The sequence below is a fragment of the Mya arenaria genome, chromosome 6 (assembly GCF_026914265.1).
Source record: "Mya arenaria isolate MELC-2E11 chromosome 6, ASM2691426v1".
Classification (NCBI taxonomy): domain Eukaryota; kingdom Metazoa; phylum Mollusca; class Bivalvia; order Myida; family Myidae; genus Mya; species Mya arenaria.
Genome location: NC_069127.1, coordinates 56,153,133 through 56,178,882, shown reverse-complemented (window position 1 = coordinate 56,178,882; position 25,750 = coordinate 56,153,133). Strand labels below are relative to the sequence as shown.

General features: G+C 34.2%; 3 protein-coding genes across 9 annotated transcripts; 2 read left to right on the top strand and 1 right to left on the bottom strand.

Moving 5' to 3' along the window:
* Positions 1–308: 308 nt before the first annotated feature.
* LOC128239385 (carbohydrate sulfotransferase 1-like) lies at positions 309–2,546 on the bottom strand. The gene is made up of 3 exons (XM_052956006.1): positions 2,385–2,546; positions 1,843–2,185; positions 309–1,642 (listed from the first exon to the last, which is right to left on the bottom strand). Exons 1-3 carry the CDS (start codon positions 2,458–2,460, stop codon positions 772–774), a joined length of 1,290 nt encoding a protein of 429 aa, XP_052811966.1. The 5' UTR covers positions 2,461–2,546; the 3' UTR covers positions 309–771.
* Positions 2,547–7,301: 4,755 nt separating this feature from the next.
* LOC128236835 (uncharacterized) lies at positions 7,302–9,966 on the top strand. The gene is made up of 3 exons (XM_052951957.1): positions 7,302–7,512; positions 8,136–8,333; positions 8,596–9,966. Exons 1-3 carry the CDS (start codon positions 7,398–7,400, stop codon positions 8,970–8,972), a joined length of 690 nt encoding a protein of 229 aa, XP_052807917.1. The 5' UTR covers positions 7,302–7,397; the 3' UTR covers positions 8,973–9,966.
* Positions 9,967–13,106: 3,140 nt separating this feature from the next.
* Positions 13,107–20,931, top strand: LOC128236460 (uncharacterized). Of its 7 annotated transcripts, none has more exons than XM_052951326.1 (2): positions 13,107–13,172; positions 16,666–20,931. In XM_052951326.1, the coding sequence occupies exon 2, from the start codon at positions 16,728–16,730 to the stop codon at positions 18,405–18,407; it is 1,680 nt and encodes a 559-aa protein (XP_052807286.1). In that variant the 5' UTR covers positions 13,107–13,172; positions 16,666–16,727; the 3' UTR covers positions 18,408–20,931. The 7 variants fall into 7 exon arrangements, with proteins under 7 accessions (XP_052807286.1, XP_052807285.1, XP_052807287.1 ...); XM_052951325.1 differs by lacking the exon at positions 13,107–13,172 and adding an exon at positions 13,205–13,276; XM_052951327.1 differs by lacking the exon at positions 13,107–13,172 and adding an exon at positions 13,296–13,493.
* The last annotated feature ends 4,819 nt before the right edge of the window (positions 20,932–25,750 follow it).

Here is a 25,750-nt window from a genome sequence, read left to right as displayed (position 1 = left end):
ACTTTCGTAGTGAGCCTTTTATAATAATGACAAATTATAACTATACCAACATAGCGTCATAGTTGATTAAGAAATTCCGCCACACCCTTGTATATCCCGGACAATCGTAACACGATAGTTTTCATCGTGAAATCAGGTGCACTCATTATCCAAAAAAGCCGTCAATATCTAAATCTCAGTCATTTTTTAATAATTATATCCAGACAAATCAAGTATGTACATAATATCTAATACAACATTAGAATACTTTACATCACATTAAATTCTTTGTCATGACGAATATGGCGGTAATCCGAATACACCATCAAAATATGACAGAAAAGAGATATTTAAAAGTATTGCTTATCATGTCATTGCTGAACCAACTTGAAGTCTTTTATTTCAACAATTAAATTTAGTTAATTGTCAATATAAACCTAATCGATTTCATCTAAATGTATGACGATTTTATGTAATAGTTAGAATACAAAACACAACGTGGAAAGAAGTGTAGAGGAATCTGGTCGAATCCCTTACATATATATTAACTCAGAATGTTTTATATTTGTAGACGTGTGTTTAATCAAGACGATAGTTTAATGCACTCTTTGCTACATAGATTATAAAAAGTGTCCCATATTCCTACGTGTACATAGACATCCAACTATACTCGATCAGGGCCAGCATTCAATATTGATCTTAATCCTTATCCATGCCCGTGATTCCATTTAGCCCATCGGTCAGCTAAACGTAAAGGCCAATCAAAACATTTAGTTTCTAATCTTAAATGTCCTAGAGAGTCTGGTGTAACCAGCTCTCTTCAAGTGGCGGCATCGTCAAGTCACTTTGAAGAATTCGTTTCGATGTATTCTGCGTAATCCTTGATGCAATATTTGTATTTCGGAGCTGAAATTTATTTTCAAGCGGTAGATAACCAAGAACATCCATTGAGTGTTTGCAATGGTGATAAATAGTTTCTGCTAAATCCTCCGGGATAGTATGTCTCCACACAGAAGCCGTCTCTGTTGAGTTCTTTCGTTTTATACAAAACGGACACGAGCTTTTGGCCGAATCTGTGACGGATGTTACAAAATGTTCTGTGTCTTTACTGTAGTTATAACCAACAAAGGAATATATTTCTTGTACAAGTTGATATGGGTTTTCTGCAATATCTTCGTAGTGAACTATTTTAATTCTATTATTATACTGTTGGAACACTTTCTTTGTCCAAAATAAATTCGATTGAATATCCTTGCACAAATTTGCTATGCTCCCATTTTTTGTGTAATGGAATCCAACTCTATCTCGTGAACTAATTATTCCCCTTGGGTCTCTAACTAAGTGAATTATTTTCATGTTAGGAAAACTTGGAAGAAAATAAGCAGCATCTTGTACGGAAAGCCGGATAAATTTCAACACTATTGACGGCGATTTAACACAATCTTTTACAAGGTTTCGAACACATTGTTTGATTTGGTCTTGTCTTGACTGTATACTGGTTTTGTTCCGATATGTTCTCTTATCTTTTATGCAACTATCTCTTTCATGTAAGGTATATCCTCTATCCAAAATAGTTTCCATACTCAATGAAGTCAGATTACAGGTTAACCAAGCCTGTAGTTCTTTCATCATAACGTTTGCCATCTTCGTTTTCTTAAATGTCCTGAAATTAAAAAACAAACGGATTATTGTACATCTTCAACATGGTTTTGACTAATACTCATGATTATTTCTCTACTTCTGAAACTAGCAATTAAATCTGGCCATCAGTATAAATTTAATTTAAAAAAAATCAGGAGGAGGTCGTCAAGTAGGGAGAATTGTATAAAGGAGAGAGAGGGAACACGAGGTAATGTAAACTACCTCGATCCTTTGCTGTATTTAAGCTGCGTTGTTTTATTCGCCTTCGTCTCCTTAAACTTGTTATACACGCCTCTCAGTGGTTCAAATCTGTAAAACGTTCCCGGGTTTGCCTCCAAAAACGATGCTGTCATGGTTGATCCCGATCTCATGTAAGCCACCACAAATATTATGTTCTTTTGACTTAACACTCGGTGGGTAACCTTAATGTCAGGTTGACCTGTCCTCTCCGTAACGTATGTTTTATGTTCAAAGGACACTGGTTTGCGTGCTGATGCCATGCTATTGGCTTGGAGTGGTCGATGCTTTGCTTTCAGTTTAAGAATATTTCTGCTCATCATATTTCCTAAAAAATTCATTAGTTAATTCAACTTTTGTAAAATGTAAAACCACTAGTATGTTACGCAAATACTAACCCAAATACAGGTGTTTTACACCTGCTTAAGAAAAATGATACTTAGATTAAATTAAGATAATTACAATTTGAAAGCATATTTTTTTTTGTTAGAGATGAGTTGAAACCTCAGACACAATTTAATACTTACTCTCTCTGTAAAAAAAGCTGAAACACATGGTAACAAATATACAGGTAATTATAACGCATGTTATCCTTTTTGTCATGTTCTCTCTCACCGATAAAACAAACCCATATAGTTAAAAAAAACAAGGCTTATATGTTTTATCACACCGCTAAACTAAGCTGTAGTCATTACATTAGTAAGTCCATAACCTTGTTCACATGTTTTAAATTTTAGTTTGATATAAATGTGCCTATACTCAATTACGCTGTAAGACAAGCAATTATTGTTTATTTATCAACAATCTATTGGCTAATTAAGAACTTGCAGGTAAAGTTATTAGATCGGCGTATTGATAATGAATGGGCAATAATTGATTTCAGTCTATTTGTGAAGCATGTTTTAGATCGTATCAATGAAAAATATTTGTATCTAAAAAACAGAATGTTGATTCTGATTATAAAACACTTTTAAAATGAAAATTTCAATTTCTATATAGATTCACTGTTTGGTGAGCTATATTTGAGAACATGTCTCAACAGAGTTTTTGGAAACCTTCTATGTTATTATGATTTGGTGGATCATATTCTGTAGCCCATGTTTCTTGAATTATTAGAATATGAGGTTGATATAAATTTAAATTTAATTTCATCTGATCATTACCATAAATGTCAATATACTGTGCAGTTATGTAAGAGTGTGACATGTGACATATAACAGTGATTTAACGTCCGAATTCAATATCTTGTTCCCAAACTTCTTATCAATAATTCAATTAGAATTTTACAATATTTCGATCAAATTTCTAATCAATACTGCAACGGAAATCAAATTTCTAAGTTCTCTATTTGTATTTTGTGTTGAGGTACAATCTCTTGCAAGCGTTGGTTTGTTAAAGTGTGTTAATGTATATTAAGGTGTTGTTCTTTTTACGCGCGACACACATGTCATTGGTGTTTTAATATCATACAATTTTGATTGAAATCCCAGTTAGAGTCAACTGGTCGTGGGCTGGGACACGAAATATTGTTATAAGATTCAAAATGATGATCATTGACCAACTGTGACTGACCATTGTGGTGACAGAACAACATTTTGACGCTGACAACCTTCCCGTTTTCATGTACAATTCTTTGAAGTTTAATAAACTCAGATATATAGTTAACAAGAGGCCAATTACGAACCTTTAAATCCAACAATTGAATAGGTTTATAATAATTTTAATTAATTAATTTCCTTATTTTTTTAAGTGTATTACACTTTATGACTAAGTGTTCTATACTTGTCTCAGAACCATCCCTCTTATATTGTTGAAGTAGTGCACTCAAGAAAAAAAAGGAACATACTTTTTTCGATGCGACTTTCATAGCCTACTTTCAGCCATATCAGACACTGAAACAATTCATGCCGATAATATGAGTCAAGTTTGTTTGAAAAATCTCTCTTAATCTGTAGAAGCACAACATGTAAGGGATTATATTAGACGACGAGGCCATGATTTTTTATAATTATTATGAACTTCATTTATCATAGTAAAAGGCCATAAGAAATAATGTATACCCTCTTCTCAATTGATGAAACAATTGGTTTACATAGTATTGGCCTCGGTAAATTTCAACTGCTGTTTTGTATACATGCCTATGTTCGACATGCGGCGATGATATTGTAAGGAAATCCCGGAACATCTGAACAGAAAAAGCACAGATTTGCCTTGTTTGAAATTCCTCATTAAACATCGAAATGTATAAATAAACCAAAATAAATTTGACTTCGTTATCGCTCATTTTTATAAAGCCGAATTTATAACGCATATTTATAGTAACATGCCATTTGTATGTTATCATGTGGCTTGAATACCATCGTGAATCAATAACACATATAAACCATTAAAGGCACGAGGACATTTATCTATATAACGAAATATAATTGATATGTATGGAAGTGAAAATGAAGGCCAGTTTTTTTATCATATGCAGAACTGCATACAATGACTAAACAGGAGCGATGTGTTGCGGTCGGTCTGGATTTTTTCAGTTGGGTTATCGCCATTGACAGACGTGTCATGCTTTTTCACAACTGCAAATTAACATTCGATTATTTGACTCCTGTTGCTTTTCTATACGTTTATTTTTATTTGTGTTATTGTTAAGTTAATGCATACTTTGATAAGATTTACCTTTTGAGTTTTATCTTTATTAAGGATTGTTGGGATAAGAGTGAGGTTTGTGCACATAAACTGGTGTTAACACCCAGTAAATTTACATTTAACTGACCGTTTCAAGGCGGAACCTAACAATTCTTGATAAACATAATTAGTTTTTTTTATATATATAGTTTGTATGCACTGTGCGTTTTTTTGGAGTTTTGTGCTGTTCTTCTATGTTTCTTGTGTGTGATTTTATGTTCTATGTCTTTGGCGTTTACCCAGTGCCATTAAACCGGGTTTATGTTTAGACTGTTTGCTACTGAACTTGTTTCTGCAGCTTTTTGCATAAATATTCCTATCTAGAAAAAGAAATCACAAATGTTCAAAACACGCTTTATCTTGGGGTCATATTTTCTTACCAATCATCATGACATTTGGTTTGAATGATTATATTATATATGTTTACCAAGTCCAGACAGCATAATAATTAAAACGGTCTTTTGTGGCTTTTAAACATTCTAATAGCTGCATTTTATACCATTTATCATGGAACTTGGTCCTAATATTTAGTTGTAATAACTAGAGAACGTATCTTAAGTTGAGGACATGTAGGGTCAACCTGGTCACTTGTCCAAAACACCACAAGTTTTACCACTATAGGATGGTTTGTTAAAACCGCGATGAAAACTTATATTCATGTTTGCTGCTGAACAGTAACACTAAATCGTAAAAATGTCTGTTTCCGGGTTCTTAACCTATCCTATTTTTTAGCCCCGACCCAAGACCTTTTTATTGCATTAAGGAATAGTTTTTATCATTTCTTTGATTTAAAAAAAGATTTAAGCATGAAGCGTTTTGGATTCAACAATACCAGTGATGCTTATACTGATCGTACATGTGTTCTGAAACATATTATTTATAGTTTTTGGTAACAAAAATTCCACAGTAAAGAAACAAAATATGACCTACTACCCTATTTTGGGCAGCATAAAATCGACTACCAGCATACTATTTTTACACCTTAGTAAACAACGTCGCATTCAGTAAAACAACGAAGTCGAATATTTCAAATTGTGTCATCTTTAGGCTATATTTTCTCTATCCTGGAATCTGATCTTGATGTTTGAACAACTCATATTTATTCGATCTCCTTATGATTTGTTTTCGCCGATATGACCATCTTGACCTCTTAAAACCTTCTCCAAGCGGGCTTTCTGCAAACAGGATCATGGCGCAATGAAATTAGAACTTTCGTCAATAACAGCATCCGGTATATTTGCAAACTTATTTTATTATTTGAGAAACAAACTTCCAAAGTGAAATAGAGTAGGTTGGCGTGTTATTAAGTCAACATGTTTAGAAAAAATGGAAAAAGTGCTAAAAAGTGTGGACAGTTTACTTTCAAATTATGTACAATAAAATGAACTTTGAATGCAATGTGACCCCATATTATGTTGATATTATTTTTAAGGGAGTGATGTTTTTGGAAAGAATATATAAAACACAAACCGGAATTAGTTACACAAACACTCACTCTTGGAATCACTGATAGCAAAAAACGCATTCACCTAAATTTGAAAAAAGAAATACAGATTGGCTTAACTTTCTATATTTAATTTAGCTACGGTAATGCATTTTTAGCAACAGCAACCCTTTCAAATAAAATCCAGACATATATGTGGTCACCCGGCATTATTAATTTGATATTATGGTGACTGGTTCAATATATTGACATGCTTATTTGTACAAGGTTAACCTTAAAGGCCTAGTTTAAGGACTGTTTGGCATGATAATTCCCTGCTGTGCATCTCCGGCTAATTGCACTGGTGTCACAGTAGGGGCCAATTTCCTGTATATTCGTTTCTTGGCTCAGGGCCATTTAGGGTCCATTTTTATAATGAAACCCCTGAAACTGCACAGCAGGATACTCAGATTTGAGATCTGATATGACAATTAGGCAATAAGATTAAGATCAATTAACAGAGATTGTGTACAAATACACGGGGGTTTTGGGGGGTGGGGGGTGGGGGTCACTTATAGAAGGATTAAACTAGGCCTTTAAGACAGCTAAGCATGATTATATGAATAAATTCAATGCATATTATAAATGTTCCGATGGTAACAGATAAATCGATGCATGTGTGGTTCATTAATTTGAAACTTTGAAATTTCGATATCAATCGGAACACCTACACAATTATCCATCATATATGAGCGTATAGAAAACCCCTATTAAAACGTGTTGTATGAGTTTTCAACTGGTAAGGGACATATTTTAGGGAAGAGAAGTAATGACATTACAACGGCCCTGAAAGTCATTTTCAAGTTTCTCAAAGCCTAATAAGGACTCGAATTAAAGTTATAATTTCCGTACATTATTTATGTAACCAAATATGTCTATTTAGCGTCATGCGAGTTAATCACCGGCGGCCTCTTGAAGTCTTTTCACGAAGTATATCCCGAAGCCTGCCGGAGATGGCCGATTTGTTACGATTGCTCCGATATTACAAATCCAGAGCCAATCAATATACACGATTAGCTCATAACGTTTCCCGTCATTAATCGATACAAGGGGATCGAAAGTAACGGAGTTGGTTGGAATCAGACGATGTGCTTGATATACAGAGAGCTTTTGTACAAGTAAATATTGTGTGTGTGTTTAAAACATTTAAAAAATCACTTGCTTTAAATTCCGTATTTTATCCTTTTTTTATATTTTTTAAGTGCTTTCATATAATTTTCATCCTTATTCAGTTGTCAAAAGGTCAAGGTCAAGTTTAGTTGCAGTTATTTAATTTCCTATGTACATAAAAGATAAAAGCTCTAGATTTACAAACTTAGTTAAACATATGGATTGAAGCGTTGCAATTATCTCTGGTATAAAGAAAAACAAGATGAACTTTCTAAAGTTTCTGATATTTATACCAATATTGATATGTCTAAAACCAAGCTCCATATATGGGGAGTTTGTCAAGGAGAAATTATATGTTGAGTTTCAACAGGATGATGGTGAGTTTATATGTCATATTTCTAACATTTCATCGATATTTCTTTATTTCTCTCTTTCTAATCGATTTAGTTTATAATTCTTCATTTATTGCGATTCGATATGTAAAACATGCATGGATTCGTCTCATTGTTAAAACGAAATACGTATAAGAAAATGTATATAAATTATGATTGATGTTTTGGACTTAAAGGGACTGTGTCACAGATTGGCACCGAAATTGTCACTGTGCTACAAAGGCTTATTCTAATCGGGTGACATAATTAAGCTATACACCTACCTCGGTAATATCACGTGATAACCCCGACTAGCTTATCACGCATAAGGAATGATTTTTACCTGGTAGACATACCCAGTAATATTTTTTAATGGAAAAATACGATAAACTGCTAAACTTTAATTAATTGCAAACTATGTGGTACTTCAGTTAGTAAGTTTCAATGTATTGTACACATCGATGCCATATTTATGTCAGTTTTCGACAATTTTCTTCTTTTTTTCCGCTACTTTATCATACGTGAGTCAGCCCCTTTAAACTTTAAGTGCTTTCCTTTTGATTAATCGTTTCGCGTCACATTTGGCGTTATTTATAATTCACTTTAATATTTAAATCATGTCGTTCTAGAATTGCAATCTGGTAACATCGACTATGGGACAGCAGTAAATATATGGCGTTTGTTAAACGCGGCAAGTATGGAGGAAGACGACGTCGCATCTGTTGTCGATAATTTGGAGAGCATTCAGCTGCCAGACGACGTTTTAAACAGTATACTTGATGGGTTACCGGACGAAGTTGAACTTGACCTTGAGTTTCTGGCTAAAGGTATAGTTTGCCTTTTAATGTGGATGATAACGGATGAATTGAGCACGATTTCAAAAGTTTGGTTAATGTTTAATATTGGTCTTTTAATCGGATCTGAGAAAGATGTAACTAATCGAATTACGTGCTATAAATAAGGGATCTAGACAATGAATGGTCAATGACAAAATATCATAGCATTCATTAGATAGAATATTAATGTTGTTTTTTACTTCTAAACAATTTATAGAGCTTGGTCGCCGTAATGTTTTTTGCTCGTTTGTAGGCTGCAGTCACGGCAGATGCAAATTTTGTACAAAGGACAAGTTTCTTAACATTTGCATAGAGGCTAACTACCTTCCACACAAGATCGGCTTCGAAATCCGTGTCACGATCAGAGGGAAGACAATTTTCCACAAGGAAATCAGCGTTGCCAACCCTCCAGCGATTTGTATCAATCACATCCCGTTTCTGAGCAAGATAGCCAATCTTTGCATTCAATTTTATGACGTCAGCATTCCTAAGAAGAGCGCATGCGTGAGGGCCGTGTTTTACGTCAAGCTTGGCCCGTTGAAAAAGAAGATCAAGCTCAAGATTGCTTGCTTCCGCATCCCTATTGCTGGTGATGAATATGACATTGAAAAAAGTATTATGTTTAACTAAATTGAAGATCTTATAAATAAATGAAATACTCAAGCACACAAAAGGAATAGCTGCATCTGACCGTCTGCTGTACCTGTTTATGTTGTTGAGTTCTTAACATTTAAGAGTCACGATTACTGTTTTGTAAACTAACATTCTATGAGAATATCCTCGACTGATAATCGTCTCTACACTGTAAACCAAGTTCGTAAAGTGTTCTTTGTTTTGATAAATGATTCTAGGTAATAGATGTTTGTGTAAATGTTATTTAATATGATTTGAGGGTAGAGTCGAACCCCGTTCGATCGAACTCCTAGGGACCGCCGAAAATACCTTGAACCTCTGAAGTTCGAGCCAAGCAGGAATTCTTACCTTCAGTAAAAAGAAAATGGTCTTTGTCATCCAGTGCCAACATGTAAATCGAGCTTAGCAAGTTCGAGCCAACGAGGTTCGACTGTAGAGACTTTGGTGTATAACTATGAGGTCTAGGTTCCTCTTTACCAATCTCCATGTACCATTTACAAGTAATCACTGGCGACAATAAAATAATGTTCAACGTTCAAAAATAAATAAATTCTCTTTATATCTTTACTTAAAACCAAAATCATTCTTAGACACATTTATAACATTGTATGAATAAGACGTATAAATGTAATGCGAAAATATATAGCTGAAAAACAGCCTTTTTCTTAGGAAGGGCAGATAAATCAACTAGTTTTATTTTTGAATTTGGAGTCCATTACATCAAATAATGTTAATATATCATTCATCAGGTTTGTCTTTATGTAGAGACCTATATATTCCTACACATAAAGGGGTTGTCAAAGCATTTATTTTTGGTCTATGTAAATTCAAATATATAAAATAACATTCCACCAGAATGTACCATTTCAGAACAAAATATTCGATATGGGCCTCGATGCTCTGCATAACGTTTAAAGTTTTAAAAGTCTAATGTTTCCTGCTCCTCGTTGTTTGTAAACAGTTTGCTAATAAATATTCGTGATGCTTGTGATTTTTGTATATATGGCTTTTCTTGGTCAGTTTGTGAAGAGGATGTCTGAAGCTAAGATTGAGCGAGGGAAGACAGTTGGCATCATGGTAGTAATAGTAGTAACCAATATAACAACCAAGATGGTCGCTATAATCTTAGCCATTGACAGGTCTTACTACCTTACAATCTATTTTATTCAAACTTGAATTGACTGAGACGTTTGTAGTATGTTATATACAGATGTTACGCTTTATAACAAACTAAATATGAAGTCACTAAATGTAAAAGCCAAGGTCAAATAAAGGTCGATATGCAAATAATTACGGAACATCTGAGATTGAATGCATTGTTTTTACTTCATTTATAAGTTACTGATGTTTAATTCTGTTATAGAAGTGGTGAATAATTATAAACAATAATATAATGTTAATTACATTATACAAATGTTTTTGTTTGCAAAAAACAGTAGGGTTCATATCGCCAATGGAAGTCGCCGCATTTGCTATTTTCTTGCCAATCTAAAGTCAAATTGTGAACTATTTGCTAGTATAAAGTTATTCTTTTAAGTTCAAGGTCATTTCAAGGTCAAATTGAAAGAATAATAATATTTCTCTGCTTTTGAACCCTTTCAAATGATTCCAAAATAATATAGGTCAGCATTCATGCACATAAATTTACAACTTATACCTTAATTCCATGTGAGAGACATCGAAGACTGACTACAAGCTGAAACATTAAATTTTCTATTTCTAGCAACTACTTACTGCCAAGTAAATTGAATAAATCGCTTGAAATTGAGCAGTAGCTACCTGCTACATCCAGTGGGTCGAAGGTCACATCGAATATGCGGCAATTTAGTCTGCGGTCGAACTTAAAGTGAAAGATTCAGCCCGATCTCATTAGTCGTTGATGACCATCGTAAAATATATTTTAAGGGTTTGCTTTTGTATGCAGTGTGCATTGCCATCACGGATGAATGATTTGTTAAGCAATTGTTCTTAATCAGTTCAAATTGGAACTTATCATGAAGCGTGTCTGGTCATCGTTTATTTTAAGAGCTCTTTATTCAGACTTTGAACATTAGGACTTATCATGAAGCGTTTCTGGTCATCGTTTATTTAACGAGCTCTTAACTCAGACTTTGAACATTGGGACTTATCATGAAGCGTGTCTGGTCATTGTTTATTTAAAGAGCTCTTTACTCAGACTTTGAAAATTGGGACTTATCATGAAGCGTGTTTGGTCATCGTTTATTTAAATAGCCCTTTACTCAGGCTTTGAACATTGGGACTTATCATGAAGCGTGTCTGGTCATCGTTTATTTAACGAGCTCTTTACTCAGACTTTGACACTCTGGACTTATCATGAAGCGTGTCTGGTCATCGTTTTTTTTAAAGAGCTCTTTTCTCAGACTTTGAACATTGGAACTTATCATGAAGCGTGTCTAGTCATCGTTTATTTAAAGAGCTCTTTAATCAGACTTTGAATATTGGGACTTATCATGAAGCGTGTCTGGTCATCGCTTATTTAAAGAGCTCTTTAGTCAGACTTGGAACATTTGGACTTATCATGAAAGGGGTCTGGTCATCGTTTATTTAAATAGCTCTTTACTCAGACTTTGAATATTGGGACTTATCATGAAGCGTGTCTGGTCATCGTTTATTTAACGAGCTCTTTACTCAGACTTTGAATATTGGGACTTATCATGAAGCGTGTCTGGTCATCGTTTATTTAACGAGCTCTTTACTCAGACTTTGAATATTGGGACTTATCATGAAGCGTGTCTGGTCATTGTTTATTTAAAGAGCTCTTTACTCAGACGTTGAACATTCCCTCCTTGTCGCCTCCATCGATATATTGTCGTTATGAGATGAAGAGAACTATAAAATGTCTTTACTTGGGACTTTTTAAATGATGTCCGGGTGCCAAACAAATAACAAGTGTTCAGACTCAAGTTAAAAACTGAAAATCTTCATTGTATTGATAATGAAACAATGAATTAATGAATTGAATTGATATTTGAAATTGTACAATTATTAAAAGATATACATTTATGTTTGTAATAAAAATGGAATGAAAATGATTTTTTGCGCTTTAATAAAAAAGGTGTTTTGAGTCAGAGCATTGACTCTGTCTTGAGACTGTTCGTAACCATGGCCACATACGTAACCCCATCTTACAGTTCAATAACGACACGAGAGCATGGGTCACCTTACCGGATGGCGGATTGCGATAAATTCTCTGGTGGTGTTCGTTGCTGTCTTTGCATACCGATTGACAAGAATGTCTTGGCGGTCTTAATGTCAGCACACAGGGCACACTCATAGACACATGAGTATCAAAAAACAAATATGTGCTAAAAGTAAACCAACTTGCCTTGGACAATCGTGTCATCGTCTTGCGTGTTAGCGTGTTATATTCTCGGAAGCATATTTACCTTAAACTGAAATCGAGCCACCATTTATTGATAATAGTTATGTTTAAATGATCAGTTGGAAGACATTTTACAAATTCATCTTGTTCCTCTTTATCGTTGAGGTTGAGTACAGTCCACTTCTACACAAGCAAATCTACGTAACACATTTTTCAGTTGACCATCTTAATGGATACCGTTTATTGCCGGATTTGTTGCCAACAAATACAATCTATTTCTGTGTAATTTGATTTGCGAAATTGAAACTGAATCATCCAGGTGAAACGGCACAGTGCCAAATGAGACGACAGATGGTAAACGTGAAAAGGAATATAGGCAGTATTACATGGTATCTTGGTGAAATATAGCCACACTATGAATATACATATTGGTTTCGCTATTTCCTTGTAGATATAAACATACGCTACGTAATAATGCTGTTATATCTCAAACAGTTTAGTTAAGTGAGATAGAATAGAAGTTACGTAACTAGTTTATTTCGTATTTATTGGAAATCAAAAAAACACATCAACTATAAAAACAATCATTCAACCATTTTGATAAGATTGTATACGGATTGTGTACGATTAATTTAGTTTAACTTTATTTTTAAAAAAGAATACCCAATATATCATACAATTCTATATGCGAATTAGTGCTGAATTTAGCTCCATCTAAAGAATCGGAAGGTTTACCTTGTGTCTTTCACCTGTAATAACTGGTTCGTTGCTTTTCAGGGTATTTACCGTATACATCTCTTTACCCAAACCGGATCAATTGAGTGCACAAGATGTGAATGTAAACTGACTGTCAGGTATGTCTTATCGATGATCTTTGTGTATTTTGTTACAAGTCATGCTTTGTGTGATATAATATTAAATTTAATCATGCGAGGTGTCGGGATGTATCTTGTCTTTAGTAAGTTATGTGTGATGAATTTGTCATGTAGTTTATGTTCATACCTAATAGGCATGTAAATCAACATAAAGAATATAAGGTGATATAATCTTAAGACTATAACAGAATATTGAAATATGTATTGTTTTGATAATCAATGACACCAAAGCAATTTCACATTATGCTTAAAGGGAAGGAACTACTGGTATACAGTGGAGCGATTCAATTGAAACAGGAAGTAAAAGTGATTAATTCTCTCTTGTTAAATATGTAAGGATGTTTACAAGTATATTTTTCCTTTTCAATGTATTTGATAAGTTGAAACTAGTTTTGTATTTTATTGCATTGTTGGCCTGCGGGAAATAATATTTTCAAATTCATAGTCTCTCTTATTGATTATGATATGGAGAAAACATATCATATTCTATTTCGTTTCTCTATTTATGAAACTAAAAAGAACCGGATATGAAAATCCTTTAAAAATAATCGAATAATAACCTTGAGAGTTTCTGTTAACAAAGAAGGAGCAATAGCGCGATAATGTGTGAATACAAAATGTGAATTAAATCGGACTTTTAGGAGTTGGTTTTTTATGTTTTGAGCTTATTTCGTAACTTGTTATGCTAAATGTGATAATATTAGGAAATATCATAATGGTATATTCAAACTTGAGCGCACGTTTAAAGTGTGGTAACATGTGAACTGTCAGGATTTGTTATTTTCTATGGTAAGTGAATTCATCAAACAGTCAATGTTTTATCGGAGTAAATATATTGTTTATGTATAGTTTTTATTTTATAAGGCAGACTGTGTGTAATGTTTATAGTTTCAAACAATGACTGCATCGTATCTTTGAAAAGCTTTTGCATTAGGTGCAATGAATTGTATTCCTCCGTCTGCAGAAAGAGTTGGGATCTCTAATCATAAAAGTACTTGGGGTTTACCTATATATTTATTATTTGTTTTATTTTGTTAGGTTTCCTCAAGTAATGCATACTTTAATAAGATTTACCTTTTGTGTTTTATCTTTATTTAGGATTGTTGAGATAAGAGTGAGATTTGTGCACATAAACTGGTTTAAACCCCCAGTGAATTTACATTTTACTGACCGTTCCAAGGCGGTACCTAAAACTCCTTGATAAACATACCTATTTTTATATATATAGAATGTATGCACTGTGCTGTTTGTGGAGTTTTGTGCTGTTTTTCCATGTTTCTTGTTTGTGATTGTATGTTCAATGTATTTGGCGTTTACCCAGTGCCATTAAACCGGGTTTATTTTAAACTTTTTGCTACTGAGCTTGTTCCTGTAGCTTTTCGCATAAATATTTAGAAGTGAATTAATGACATAATCTATAACCGAAGTATACTACTCAAAATTTGATAGGGATCATGTTTTTTAATATAGGGTACATACGTATTTCAAGAAAACGATATATCAACACTAAATGTTATCAAATGGCATTGTTTCAGGTTTCAAATGTCATAAGAAATCAGTACCAAACCAATTCCGTTCAAGCGTAACAGACTCCTAAACATGATAGGGGTCAAAAGCAGCCATATATCAGGTTGTCAACAAATTGTGAAAGTCAACAGAATATCTTTGAACTTTTATTAAACCAATGTTAGAAGCGTGTGTGATGTCCACGACCGTCAATAACAGCTTGACATCGCCTCCGCATGTTGCTGATAAACGTCCGGAGCTGTTGCTGAGGGAGTCTGGACCATTCCTCCTGAAGCGCTGCTCTGAGCTGAGGGACCGTTGTTGGCTGGACCGGACGAGCAGAAACAGCTTTCTGAAGCATGTCCCAGGCATGCTCGATCGGGTTGATGTCGGGGGAACGAGCTGGCCAGTCCATTCTCTCGATGGTAGCATTTTCCAGATATTCGTTTGTGATGTTTGCTCTGTGTGGGCGCGCATTATCATCCATGAGAATGAAATCCGGACCGATTGCACCTGCAAACGGTCGAACATAAACGTCCAGGATCTCGTTACAATAACGAACAGCCGTCAACGTACCGTTTTCAATTACGTGTAAGACTGTTTTCCCGTGCATGCTGATTCCGGCCCATACCATGACTGAGCCGTTGCCATAACGGTCATGTTCGGCGGCACAAACTGGAGCAAAACGTTCATTACGTCCCCTCCACACTCTGGAACGTCGATCTGTAAAGTCAATACAAAACTTGTCTTTAAAAGCATTGTTGTCCATTCGTTTAACGTCCATCCAACGTGTTGACGTGCTCAGTCAAATCGCTCCTGGATGTGGTATTGGGTCAATGGGATGCGAACTGCCGGTCGTCGTGCCATCAAGCCAGCACTATGCAAACAATTTCTAATGGTTTGCGTTGAAACTCTTACGTTTGTGGCGTTCTGGAAGTCATTACGTAACGAAGTGGCGTTACGAAAGCGGTTACGTCTGGCTAAAACCGCGATGTAACGATCCTGAACGTCAGATGTAACCTTTGCACGACCACCACCATGTCGATGTTGAGCACTTCCCTTCGTTTGATAACGATTCCACATCCTGCAAACTACACTTTGTGACACATTCAGGTGTTCTGCCACAGTCCTCTGAGACAACCCTGCCTCCAGCATTCCTATGCCAACATGCATTTCATCTGGAGTTAAACGTCTTCTGTTTGGAATTTTGAAAACAATGTGGTAGATGGTCCGAGTAAAAATCGAATACACGAAGCGAAAAGAAGAAATGACCACATGTTTAAGTTGTAACATGTATGCCAAAACGCCTTATTTCGTGGATATGCAGTTTTCCGTGCCGCCCGTGCACGCGCTGGTAGAAATACAATCAAAATCATCGAACATTCTAGAGGCCTACGATGGAATAAAACTAATGCTTTGAAATTAAATAAGCATTCTTATTTGGTTAAGATTTTAGAAATAACTAATCAAGTGATCCTTATCAAATTTTGAGTAGTATAGTTATCTCGCTAATTTACGTTGATATAGCAACTGTACATCGAATAGATAATAGCATTGCATAACGAACCGTTGTCGTCTTCGTGCAAGAACGTTAATCATGGACACAACTCAAAATCTGTACTAAAATGAAACACAGGCCATATTTGAAACTTGTTGCAGGTAACCATTCATGCGCATCGATCAATACCACACATACAAACAAGAGTATTGTCGTTCGCACCAAGACACAAGTGATTCGTGTTTTTAAGGCACGGGTTCGATTAATCTCCAATTAAACCGAAAAATAAGAAACTGTAGACTTAGAGTTCCCTGAAAAGTCCGCCGGTTCTGTCAAAATGGAAGTGTTTTTCGTGAATATCAGCATATTTAGTCAATATGTTAAAATTCCTCATCCATACCATGTCTATCTGACTTTTGTAAAAAACTTACTTATATGTTATTAATTCACTCTAATATACTATTTCAGACTGGGATTCAGATTCGGAAAGAAAGTGTCACCAGGAGAGGTGTTACCAGGCGCTTTAGCAAATGCATTTGATAGCTATAATGATGGACAAGAAAAGGAATTTACTGTTTGTTCCAGTCACTCTCTCTCCAACACCCATCGGTGACCCCGTCTCTGTGCCCAAGGAGCCAGAGTACGATCAGGTGTATGTCCCCAGTGCGCAAGTTAGTAACGCGAATGCTCCGTCTCCCTCTGTTGAGGAAGAACAGGCATGTAGTTTGGAAAAATGTGTTGACGTTAAGCGTAAAAATGTAAACTTAAAGAAAGGTGGTTTAGGAAAGATTAAGAAACAGAAAGATAAACTTATATCGTTCCTAAAGAATCAGGATCCTCTTTTGCCTGGGGTTTTAAATAATTCACGCGTAAGTAGCGGCTGTTCCGAGTCCAGTGGCGATCATTTCAATAACGTTGCCAATCCGAGGGTTGAAATTAGCACTCCAATATTGCAAGATACAACACATGTTGGAATTAACTCGGATATTGTTTTAGATACACAGAATTCAACACAGGAAAAAATAGATGTGCAACCAACTCATCAAAGACCAAAGAAACGTGCTTTAGAAAATATTAAGAAAAATATAGTTGACAAACCGAGGGTTGAAATCAGCTCCCCAGTATTACTTGATACGACACATGTTTTAGATATGCACAACTCACCAAAAGAAAGTAAAAATGTGCAATCATCACCTTTTCCATCACCAAAGAAAATGGAAAAAGAAGCAAGTGTTGTTCAACTAGCAGATGCTTACATTGAATTTAAGCTTGATCCAGCAGCAGGCGATGAATTAGCAAGGTTAAGTGTTTCCAAGCAAAACTCTCGGCCTGATCCCCCGTCTCGACCCCCTCCTTCACCAAGGCTAGCTGGGCCTTCACACAAAGCTCAATCAAAGCCGAGCCCAGTCATAGGCAATCAGACAAAATGCGATCACCTAGAAGGATATCTTACACCAAGTCCACAATTATTGCCGAGGGCGCCCGGTTATTTGGATGAAAAAAGTCCATCAATGTATGACTACGCTGTTGATAGTGACAATGAAACAAATATAACATTATATGACAGTAGTGATTCTAGTTACGAAGATGTTGATGCGAAACATAAAGCAGTAAGTATGAAACTGAATCAAACTGCTGCAAATAAGTTCAGTCCTTCTCCCCCTACAGATTATCTCCTGCCTCTAAACAAACGATCACTACCATCTTCTCCACGTGATTTTACAGATTCCAATGCATTAGAAGAACATTTACAAGTTAAATCTGACATTAAAAGTAGATACGCAAATGTTAAGTCTGACATCGGAAATGAAGTATGGAGGGAAAGAAAGAACTTAGAGAAACAGAAAGTTGCTAAACTGAAAGTTCAAACTGAAAAACAAAATTTAACTGTTGTGAGCTCAACAAAATCGAAGGGATTTGTTTTGGAGAAACTTAAAGTGAAAAATGAAGAATGGAGGACACAGAAAAGTTCACACGTTGTTGGAAGTAAAACAGGCTTCGTAAAACCCGAAAATTCAGAGGATCAAACACATTCAGTTGAACATAAATTTGGTAAAATTGAAAGCAAAACAGGTGCGATCAACAGTGCAAATGAACAGAAGAAGAGTATTTTTAAGAGTGATAATGTTAATTTTAAAGATTATGAACATATTGGAGAGCAAGCCGGAGGAGTTTCTGACATGAAGAAAATGTTTGAAGCTCGAATCTGAAGTGACTGTGAATGTACAAACAAATGTTCTTCAAGAGGTGCTCGTATTAAATTATTAAAGGCAATATTGGACCAGGAAAATTAATATGTGATATAAAAAATTATGTTAATGAAGAACGTTACTAAAAACGTGGACTGTATATTGTTATTGAACTGAATTGTGTATGCAACATAGAACTATTTTGTTGAAGACAATCTCTCAAATTGCGTACAGATAGATATGCGCATACTTATTCCGAAATTACGAAATAATCGATTTGTGAGTAATTGTTAAAACATGGCTGTGATGCTTTTGTGATCCACATAGATTATAAGAAGCAACAAGTATGAACAGTGTGCATGAAACATTAATACTTCTATGAACGCAATGGCTCCTTACAAGCCACTAAGGCCGCCAGACACCGAACTGTACATTTTGAGAATACCTTTAAGAATGATTAAGCTTCATTAAACTGTTTGTAGTTTTTGCAATCATATAACAACCGGATGATCTTCATTATCAATTTTTAAGACAAAGCCTACAAATACACGAAAATCAGAATACAGTAGTGATTTTACAGGGAAAGTAAGCACACGTAGTCCTGTTAAAAGTGCCCCTATATATCTATAAATAGCTCAGTCGAGGAAAATCTCGATTGGACACTTTAATACGTTACGGTTATATTACAGACTACTATCTGAAATTGATATCCATGATGAAATACTTAAACGAATTGTTTGTTTCAACATAATTTATTTTTATTCATTAAACAGTTGCCAATTCAATGTATTTTATTTTAAGCTTATCCGTTTAACAGACATTTCTTGTGTTCAAAAGATGTACGACATTTGGACGGCATACAAATGTCGGCTTTAAAAGCAATGTGGTTTATTGTGAAGAAATGTAAGCCTGAGCTACAGATAAGGATTGTAAAGGGTGTAAATACAATTTAGAAATCGCTTATTACGACATAAAATTAAACAGCTGCTCGTACACGTACGATTAAAAAAAATAAATACGGTGTGAAGTTCTTCCGAGTATTTTTTACCGTTTTACGCTAGCGGTTTTGACTAAATGCAACATGGGTTTGTTAAAATCGATACACTAACCTAAAAGACTTATGAAAGGTTGTAGGCCAAGAAATCAAAGTACATGTAGTAAAGATTTTTTAATTAATCAGGACTTGTAATTAGCTGAGCAACATTTCAGTTTTTGTAAGTTCTTTTATCATTTGTACTATAAAGTTCATTAAGTGAAATAAGTCATTTTTGTAATTTAATGTATCAGTACACTTTAGAAATCGCCATTACACTTTATTGAATGACCCAAGGGTGTAGCATACACTTAACTAGATTGCGTAAGGGTGTAAAATACACTTGAAGTAAAAAGGTTATTTGTAGCTCTGGTAAAAGCATAATCAAATACACTCATAAATATACAATTACGTTTGAACGAGTATTAATGTCAACTGACCAGTGTATGGCCAGCGTAAGGCACAGCGGACATATGCTGGTCATTAGTGATCGTCAATAACATATATGCATAGGCAGTTTAACCCTTAAGCCGCTGATGGCGATTTTAAAGGCTTTGCAAACAGCTTGGAACCAGACCAGACGCCGAGTCTGGTTCCAAGCTGCTTGCCACTCAGTCAATATATCCCCAAAGTTTTAAGTAAATCGAAAGAAATTTAGAATAAAACAGACGACATTTTTGAGCAGACGACAATTTAATCAGCATGCAAAGCTAATATAGCAGATGTTAATTGATGAGCTCCGAGTTAGATCCGAACCATACCGTCAAGAATACTTTTATACGGAAATAGACGATATATAGTAAACAGAACACGCTAACCAGTTGATTGTATATATATAAGTTTTTGGAACCGTTATGAGTCCTCAATAAGTTCTGTATCTTACCACACATTCGCGTTCGAACACAAACCTTCGTCTTTTTATCTTTTACCATTTTTTTACTGAATAATCTCCCCTTTTACGTTTGTAGTATTCATTAACTAAGAATAAGCAGATTACTCTTACATGTTGTTTTTTTAATTATGTACATAACTTGACAGTTCCTATAAAACATTGTGTGCATTGCCAGTTGCTTCTGCAGTAGCTCAAACTATCTACATTTTTCTGCATGTTATCTCTGTGCAATACTGAACTAAATACATAATAATTATATCAAATCATATTATGCTGTATTATTTGCCATGCATATAGTTTTATTCATTTTAACTCTGTCATATAACTTTTGATTATTTCGTTAACACATACTTATGTTTTCTTCTCATACTATTTTCTTTTTGTGTGACATACCATTGCAATTATCATTGAAGTCCGATGCAATATATTTCATTTTGATCTCAAGTATTGTCATTTCACATAGCATTCAGCTTTGATATATTCCACCTACATTTTGTAGAAGTAACTAGTTGTGCTTTCGTTGCATTCCTTAAAAAAACATTGAGCACCTTTAACATATTTTCATCACATGTGATACAAACATCATGAATAAATAGAAGTAAAAACATCGTAGTAATTTATATTGTTTCCTGATTGTCTCCCTTCAAATAAAACATATTTGAAATAGAGGGAAAAACATCGTTGTAATTAATTTCGGTTCCTTATTGTCTCCCTTCAAATAAAACATATTTGAAATAGAGGGAAAAATATCGTTGTAATTAATTTCGGTTCCTTATTGTCTCCATTCAAATAAAACATATTTGAAATAGAGGGAAAAACATCGTTGTAATTAATTTCGGTTCCTTATTGTCTCCCTTCAAATAAAACATATTTGAAATAGAGGGAAAAATATCGTTGTAATTAATTTCGGTTCCTTATTGTCTCCCGTCAAATAAAACATATTTGAAATAGAGGGAAAAACATCGTTGTAATTAATTTCGGTTCCTTATTGTCTCCCTTCAAATAAAACATATTTGAAATAGAGAGAAAAACATCGTTGTAATTAATTTTGGTTCCTTATTTTCTCCCTTCAAATAAAACATATTTGAAATAGAGAGAAAAACATCGTTGTAATTAATTTCGGTTCCTTATTGTCTCCCTTCAAATAAAACATATTTGAAATAGAGAGAAAAACATCGTTGTAATTAATTTCGGTTCCTTATTGTCTCCCTTCAAATAAAACATATTTGAAATAGAGGGAAAAACATCGTTGTAATTAATTTCTGTTCCTTATTGTCTCCCTTCAAATAAAACATATTTGAAATAGAGGGAAAAACATCGTTGTAATTAATTTTGGTTCCTTATTGTCTCCCTTCAAATAAAACATATTTGAAATAGAGGGAAAAACATCGTTGTAATTAATTTCGGTTCCTTATTGTCTCCCTTCAAATGAAACGTACTAATTAAAACAAAGGGAAAAACATCGTAGTAATAAATATTGTTTTCTAATTGCCTCCTTTCCAATAAAACACAATGTATTTTATTTTAAGCTTATCCGTTTAACAGACATTTCTTGTGTTCAAAAGATGTACGACATTTGGACGGCATACAAATGTCGGCTTTAAAAGCAATGTGGTTTATTGTGAAGAAATGTAAGCCTGAGCTACAGATAAGGATTGTAAAGGGTGTAAATACAATTTAGAAATCGCTTATTACGACATAAAATTAAACAGCTGCTCGTACACGTACGATTAAAAAAATAAATACGGTGTGAAGTTCTTCCGAGTATTTTTTACCGTTTTACGCTAGCGGTTTTGACTAAATGCAACATGGGTTTGTTAAAATCGATACACTAACCTAAAAGACTTATGAAAGGTTGTAGGCCAAGAAATCAAAGTACATGTAGTAAAGATTTTTTAATTAATCAGGACTTGTAATTAGCTGAGCAACATTTCAGTTTTTGTAAGTTCTTTTATCATTTGTACTATAAAGTTCATTAAGTGAAATAAGTCAATTTTGTAATTTAATGTATCAGTACACTTTAGAAATCGCCATTACACTTTATTGAATGACCCAAGGGTGTAGCATACACTTAACTAGATTGCGTAAGGGTGTAAAATACACTTGAAGTAAAAAGGTTATTTGTAGCTCTGGTAAAAGCATAATCAAATACACTCATAAATATACAATTACGTTTAAACGAGTATTAACGTCAACTGACCAGTGTATGGCCAGCGTAAGGCACAGCGGACATATGCTGGTCATTAGTGATCGTCAATAACATATATGCATAGGCAGTTTAACCCTTAAGCCGCTGATGGCGATTTTAAAGGCTTTGCAAACAGCTTGGAACCAGACCAGACGCCGAGTCTGGTTCCAAGCTGCTTGCCACTCAGTCAATATATCCCCAAAGTTTTAAGTAAATCGAAAGAAATTTAGAATAAAACAGACGACATTTTTGAGCAGACGACAATTTAATCAGCATGCAAAGCTAATATAGCAGATGTTAATTGATGAGCTCCGAGTTAGATCCGAACCATACCGTCAAGAATACTTTTATACGGAAATAGACGATATATAGTAAACAGAACACGCTAACCAGTTGATTGTATATATATAAGTTTTTGGAACCGTTATGAGTCCTCAATAAGTTCTGTATCTTACCACACATTCGCGTTCGAACACAAACCTTCGTCTTTTTATCTTTTACCATTTTTTTACTGAATAATCTCCCCTTTTACGTTTGTAGTATTCATTAACTAAGAATAAGCAGATTACTCTTACATGTTGTTTTTTTAATTATGTACATAACTTGACAGTTCCTATAAAACATTGTGTGCATTGCCAGTTGCTTCTGCAGTAGCTCAAACTATCTACATTTTTCTGCATGTTATCTCTGTTCAATACTGAACTGAATACATAATAATTATATCAAATCGTATTATGCTGTATTATTTGCCATGCATATAGTTTTATTCATTTTAACTCTGTCATATAACTTTTGATTATTTCGTTAACACATACTTATGTTTTCTTCTCATACTATTTTCTTTTTGTGTGACATACCATTGCAATTATCATTGACAAGTCCGATGCAATATATTTCATTTTGATCTCAAGTATTGTCATTTCACATAGCATTCAGCTTTGATATATTCCACCTACATTTTGTAGAAGTAACTAGTTGTGCTTTCGTTGCATTCCTTAAAAAAACATTGAGCACCTTTAACATATTTTCATCACATGTGATACAAACATCATGAATAAATAGAAGTAAAAACATCGTAGTAATTTATATTGTTTCCTGATTGTCTCCCTTCAAATAAAACATATTTGAAATAGAGGGAAAAACATCGTTGTAATTAATTTCGGTTCCTTATTGTCTCCCTTCAAATAAAACATATTTGAAATAGAGGGAAAAATATCGTTGTAATTAATTTCGGTTCCTTATTGTCTCCATTCAAATAAAACATATTTGAAATAGAGGGAAAAACATCGTTGTAATTAATTTCGGTTCCTTATTGTCTCCCTTCAAATAAAACATATTTGAAATAGAGGAAAAATATCGTTGTAATTAATTTTCGGTTCCTTATTGTCTCCCGTCAAATAAAACATATTTGAAATAGAGGGAAAAACATCGTTGTAATTAATTTCGGTTCCTTATTGTCTCCCTTCAAATAAAACATATTTGAAATAGAGAGAAAAACATCGTTGTAATTAATTTGGTTCCTTATTGTCTCCCTTCAAATAAAACATATTTGAAATAGAGGGAAAAACATCGTTGTAATTAATTTCTGTTCCTTATTGTCTCCCTTCAAATAAAACATATTTGAAATAGAGGGAAAAACATCGTTGTAATTAATTTTGGTTCCTTATTGTCTCCCTTCAAATAAAACATATTTGAAATAGAGGGAAAAACATCGTTGTAATTAATTTCGGTTCCTTATTGTCTCCCTTCAAATGAAACGTACTAATTAAAACAAAGGGAAAAACATCGTAGTAATAAATATTGTTTTCTAATTGCCTCCTTTCCAATAAAACATGTTCGGACATCGATAAGCTTTTCATTATGAAGCATCATTTTGTGATGGCTCTAGTTTACTTTGTTAAATGAAGTCAAATAACCATTTTTCCCATCCACAAACAAACGCCATGATTTCTACATCTTCGTGCCATTAACTCCGTTCAAAACAAGATTCCATAAATAAATTAAATTAACTTGGTTGTAAAGATCAAACCGGTTAAACAGTTGCTCATTCATTACTTCCATCAGCAATGAACTTTTATTCATATCTAGACATGAGTTTTGCAAAAGAACAGTAATGAAACGGCCAATCCAAACAAGTTCTGACAAATCTTGAAGTAAAAATAACATATATCATAAGGTACATGTCGTCGCATTTTATTGTTCTTGTTGTTTTCCTTGTAGTAAGATTATTCCGTAAGTGCACGAAGGTTCATATTTAGCCGCGAAATTTTCAGCAAAAGGAATAAATGGTTATATACAATGTGTTCTGATTTACCGAACAAATTTCAAATCCTAAATAAAAATTGGGTTTAGAAGGTAAAAAAAATGTGATTTTGTGTATTTAATAGAACAAATGAATTCGGCCTTACCATAAAAATATTTAACATTTTTGTGAAACCCTAATCGTGTGCAAACAATATGCACGGCCACTAAAAAAACGCAAGAAGAACACGATTCTGAAGTCAATGTTAAATGGCAAACTTGGTACAATATGTACAATTCTTACAAGCGTTCATCGAGTATGTTTTGTGATAAATATATTTTTTAAGGTTCATTGTATGTTTTCATTATCTTGGCTTAAAAACCAAGAGCTGTAGGTTTATTTGAATCCCCGTCATATTACAGGATTAATACCGAATTCCCCATATACCATACCATTAAGTGTCAGAACTTCATACTTAGGATTAACATTACAAAATTTCGATTGCATTTGTTTAATGATATACCATTTCATACATTCCAAAACTTCACTTCCATACGAGATAATTTGGAAAATCATTGAATCGAGTACATTCAAAATCGAATGGTGTGCCGGCAGGGCATTGGACATTGGACATTCAAAACGTCGTATGCTTAGCAAACTTCACACAGCTGTCCTAAATATTACTTTGAAAGGCAACACTTTGCCTCGAATAATGACTTCAAAGAAACCTAACTTTTCATTTTCTTCACGATTTTAACTGAAACAAAAGCCGTCTAAAGAGCTCCGCCTTCGTATTAGTTCCGGAGTTTTATTAGGTGATTAGTCTGCAAACACTTCGACAAACTTGTTTCCAAAATAATGTTTTGACAGTGCTCCATAAGGCGGCAGTTTTGTAAAAAGGTTTGTCAATCAAACCCTAGTAAAAACCCCAAAGGTGGGGCTATGTAAGCGGCGAATACTGTGCCATGTTTCATAAAATATGGTAAAGTCTTCATTTGTAGCACAATAT

What these genes read in the sequence shown, in the direction of transcription:
- LOC128239385 (XM_052956006.1), bottom strand. Translation starts at nt 2,460, where the DNA reads ATGACAAAAAGGATAACATGCGTTATAATTACCTGTATATTTGTTACC. An exon ending in CAGCTTTTTTTACAGAGAGA is followed by an intron (nt 2,186 to 2,384) that starts GTAAGTATTAAA and finishes TGAATTTTTTAG; the next exon opens with GAAATATGATGAGCAGAAAT. An exon ending in AAATACAGCAAAGGATCGAG is followed by an intron (nt 1,643 to 1,842) that starts GTAGTTTACATT and finishes TTTTAATTTCAG; the next exon opens with GACATTTAAGAAAACGAAGA.
- LOC128236835 (XM_052951957.1), top strand. Translation starts at nt 7,398, where the DNA reads ATGAACTTTCTAAAGTTTCTGATATTTATACCAATATTGATATGTCTA. An exon ending in TGAGTTTCAACAGGATGATG is followed by an intron (nt 7,513 to 8,135) that starts GTGAGTTTATAT and finishes ATGTCGTTCTAG; the next exon opens with AATTGCAATCTGGTAACATC. An exon ending in CCTTGAGTTTCTGGCTAAAG is followed by an intron (nt 8,334 to 8,595) that starts GTATAGTTTGCC and finishes GCTCGTTTGTAG; the next exon opens with GCTGCAGTCACGGCAGATGC.
- LOC128236460 (XM_052951326.1), top strand. Translation starts at nt 16,728, where the DNA reads ATGCATTTGATAGCTATAATGATGGACAAGAAAAGGAATTTACTGTTT.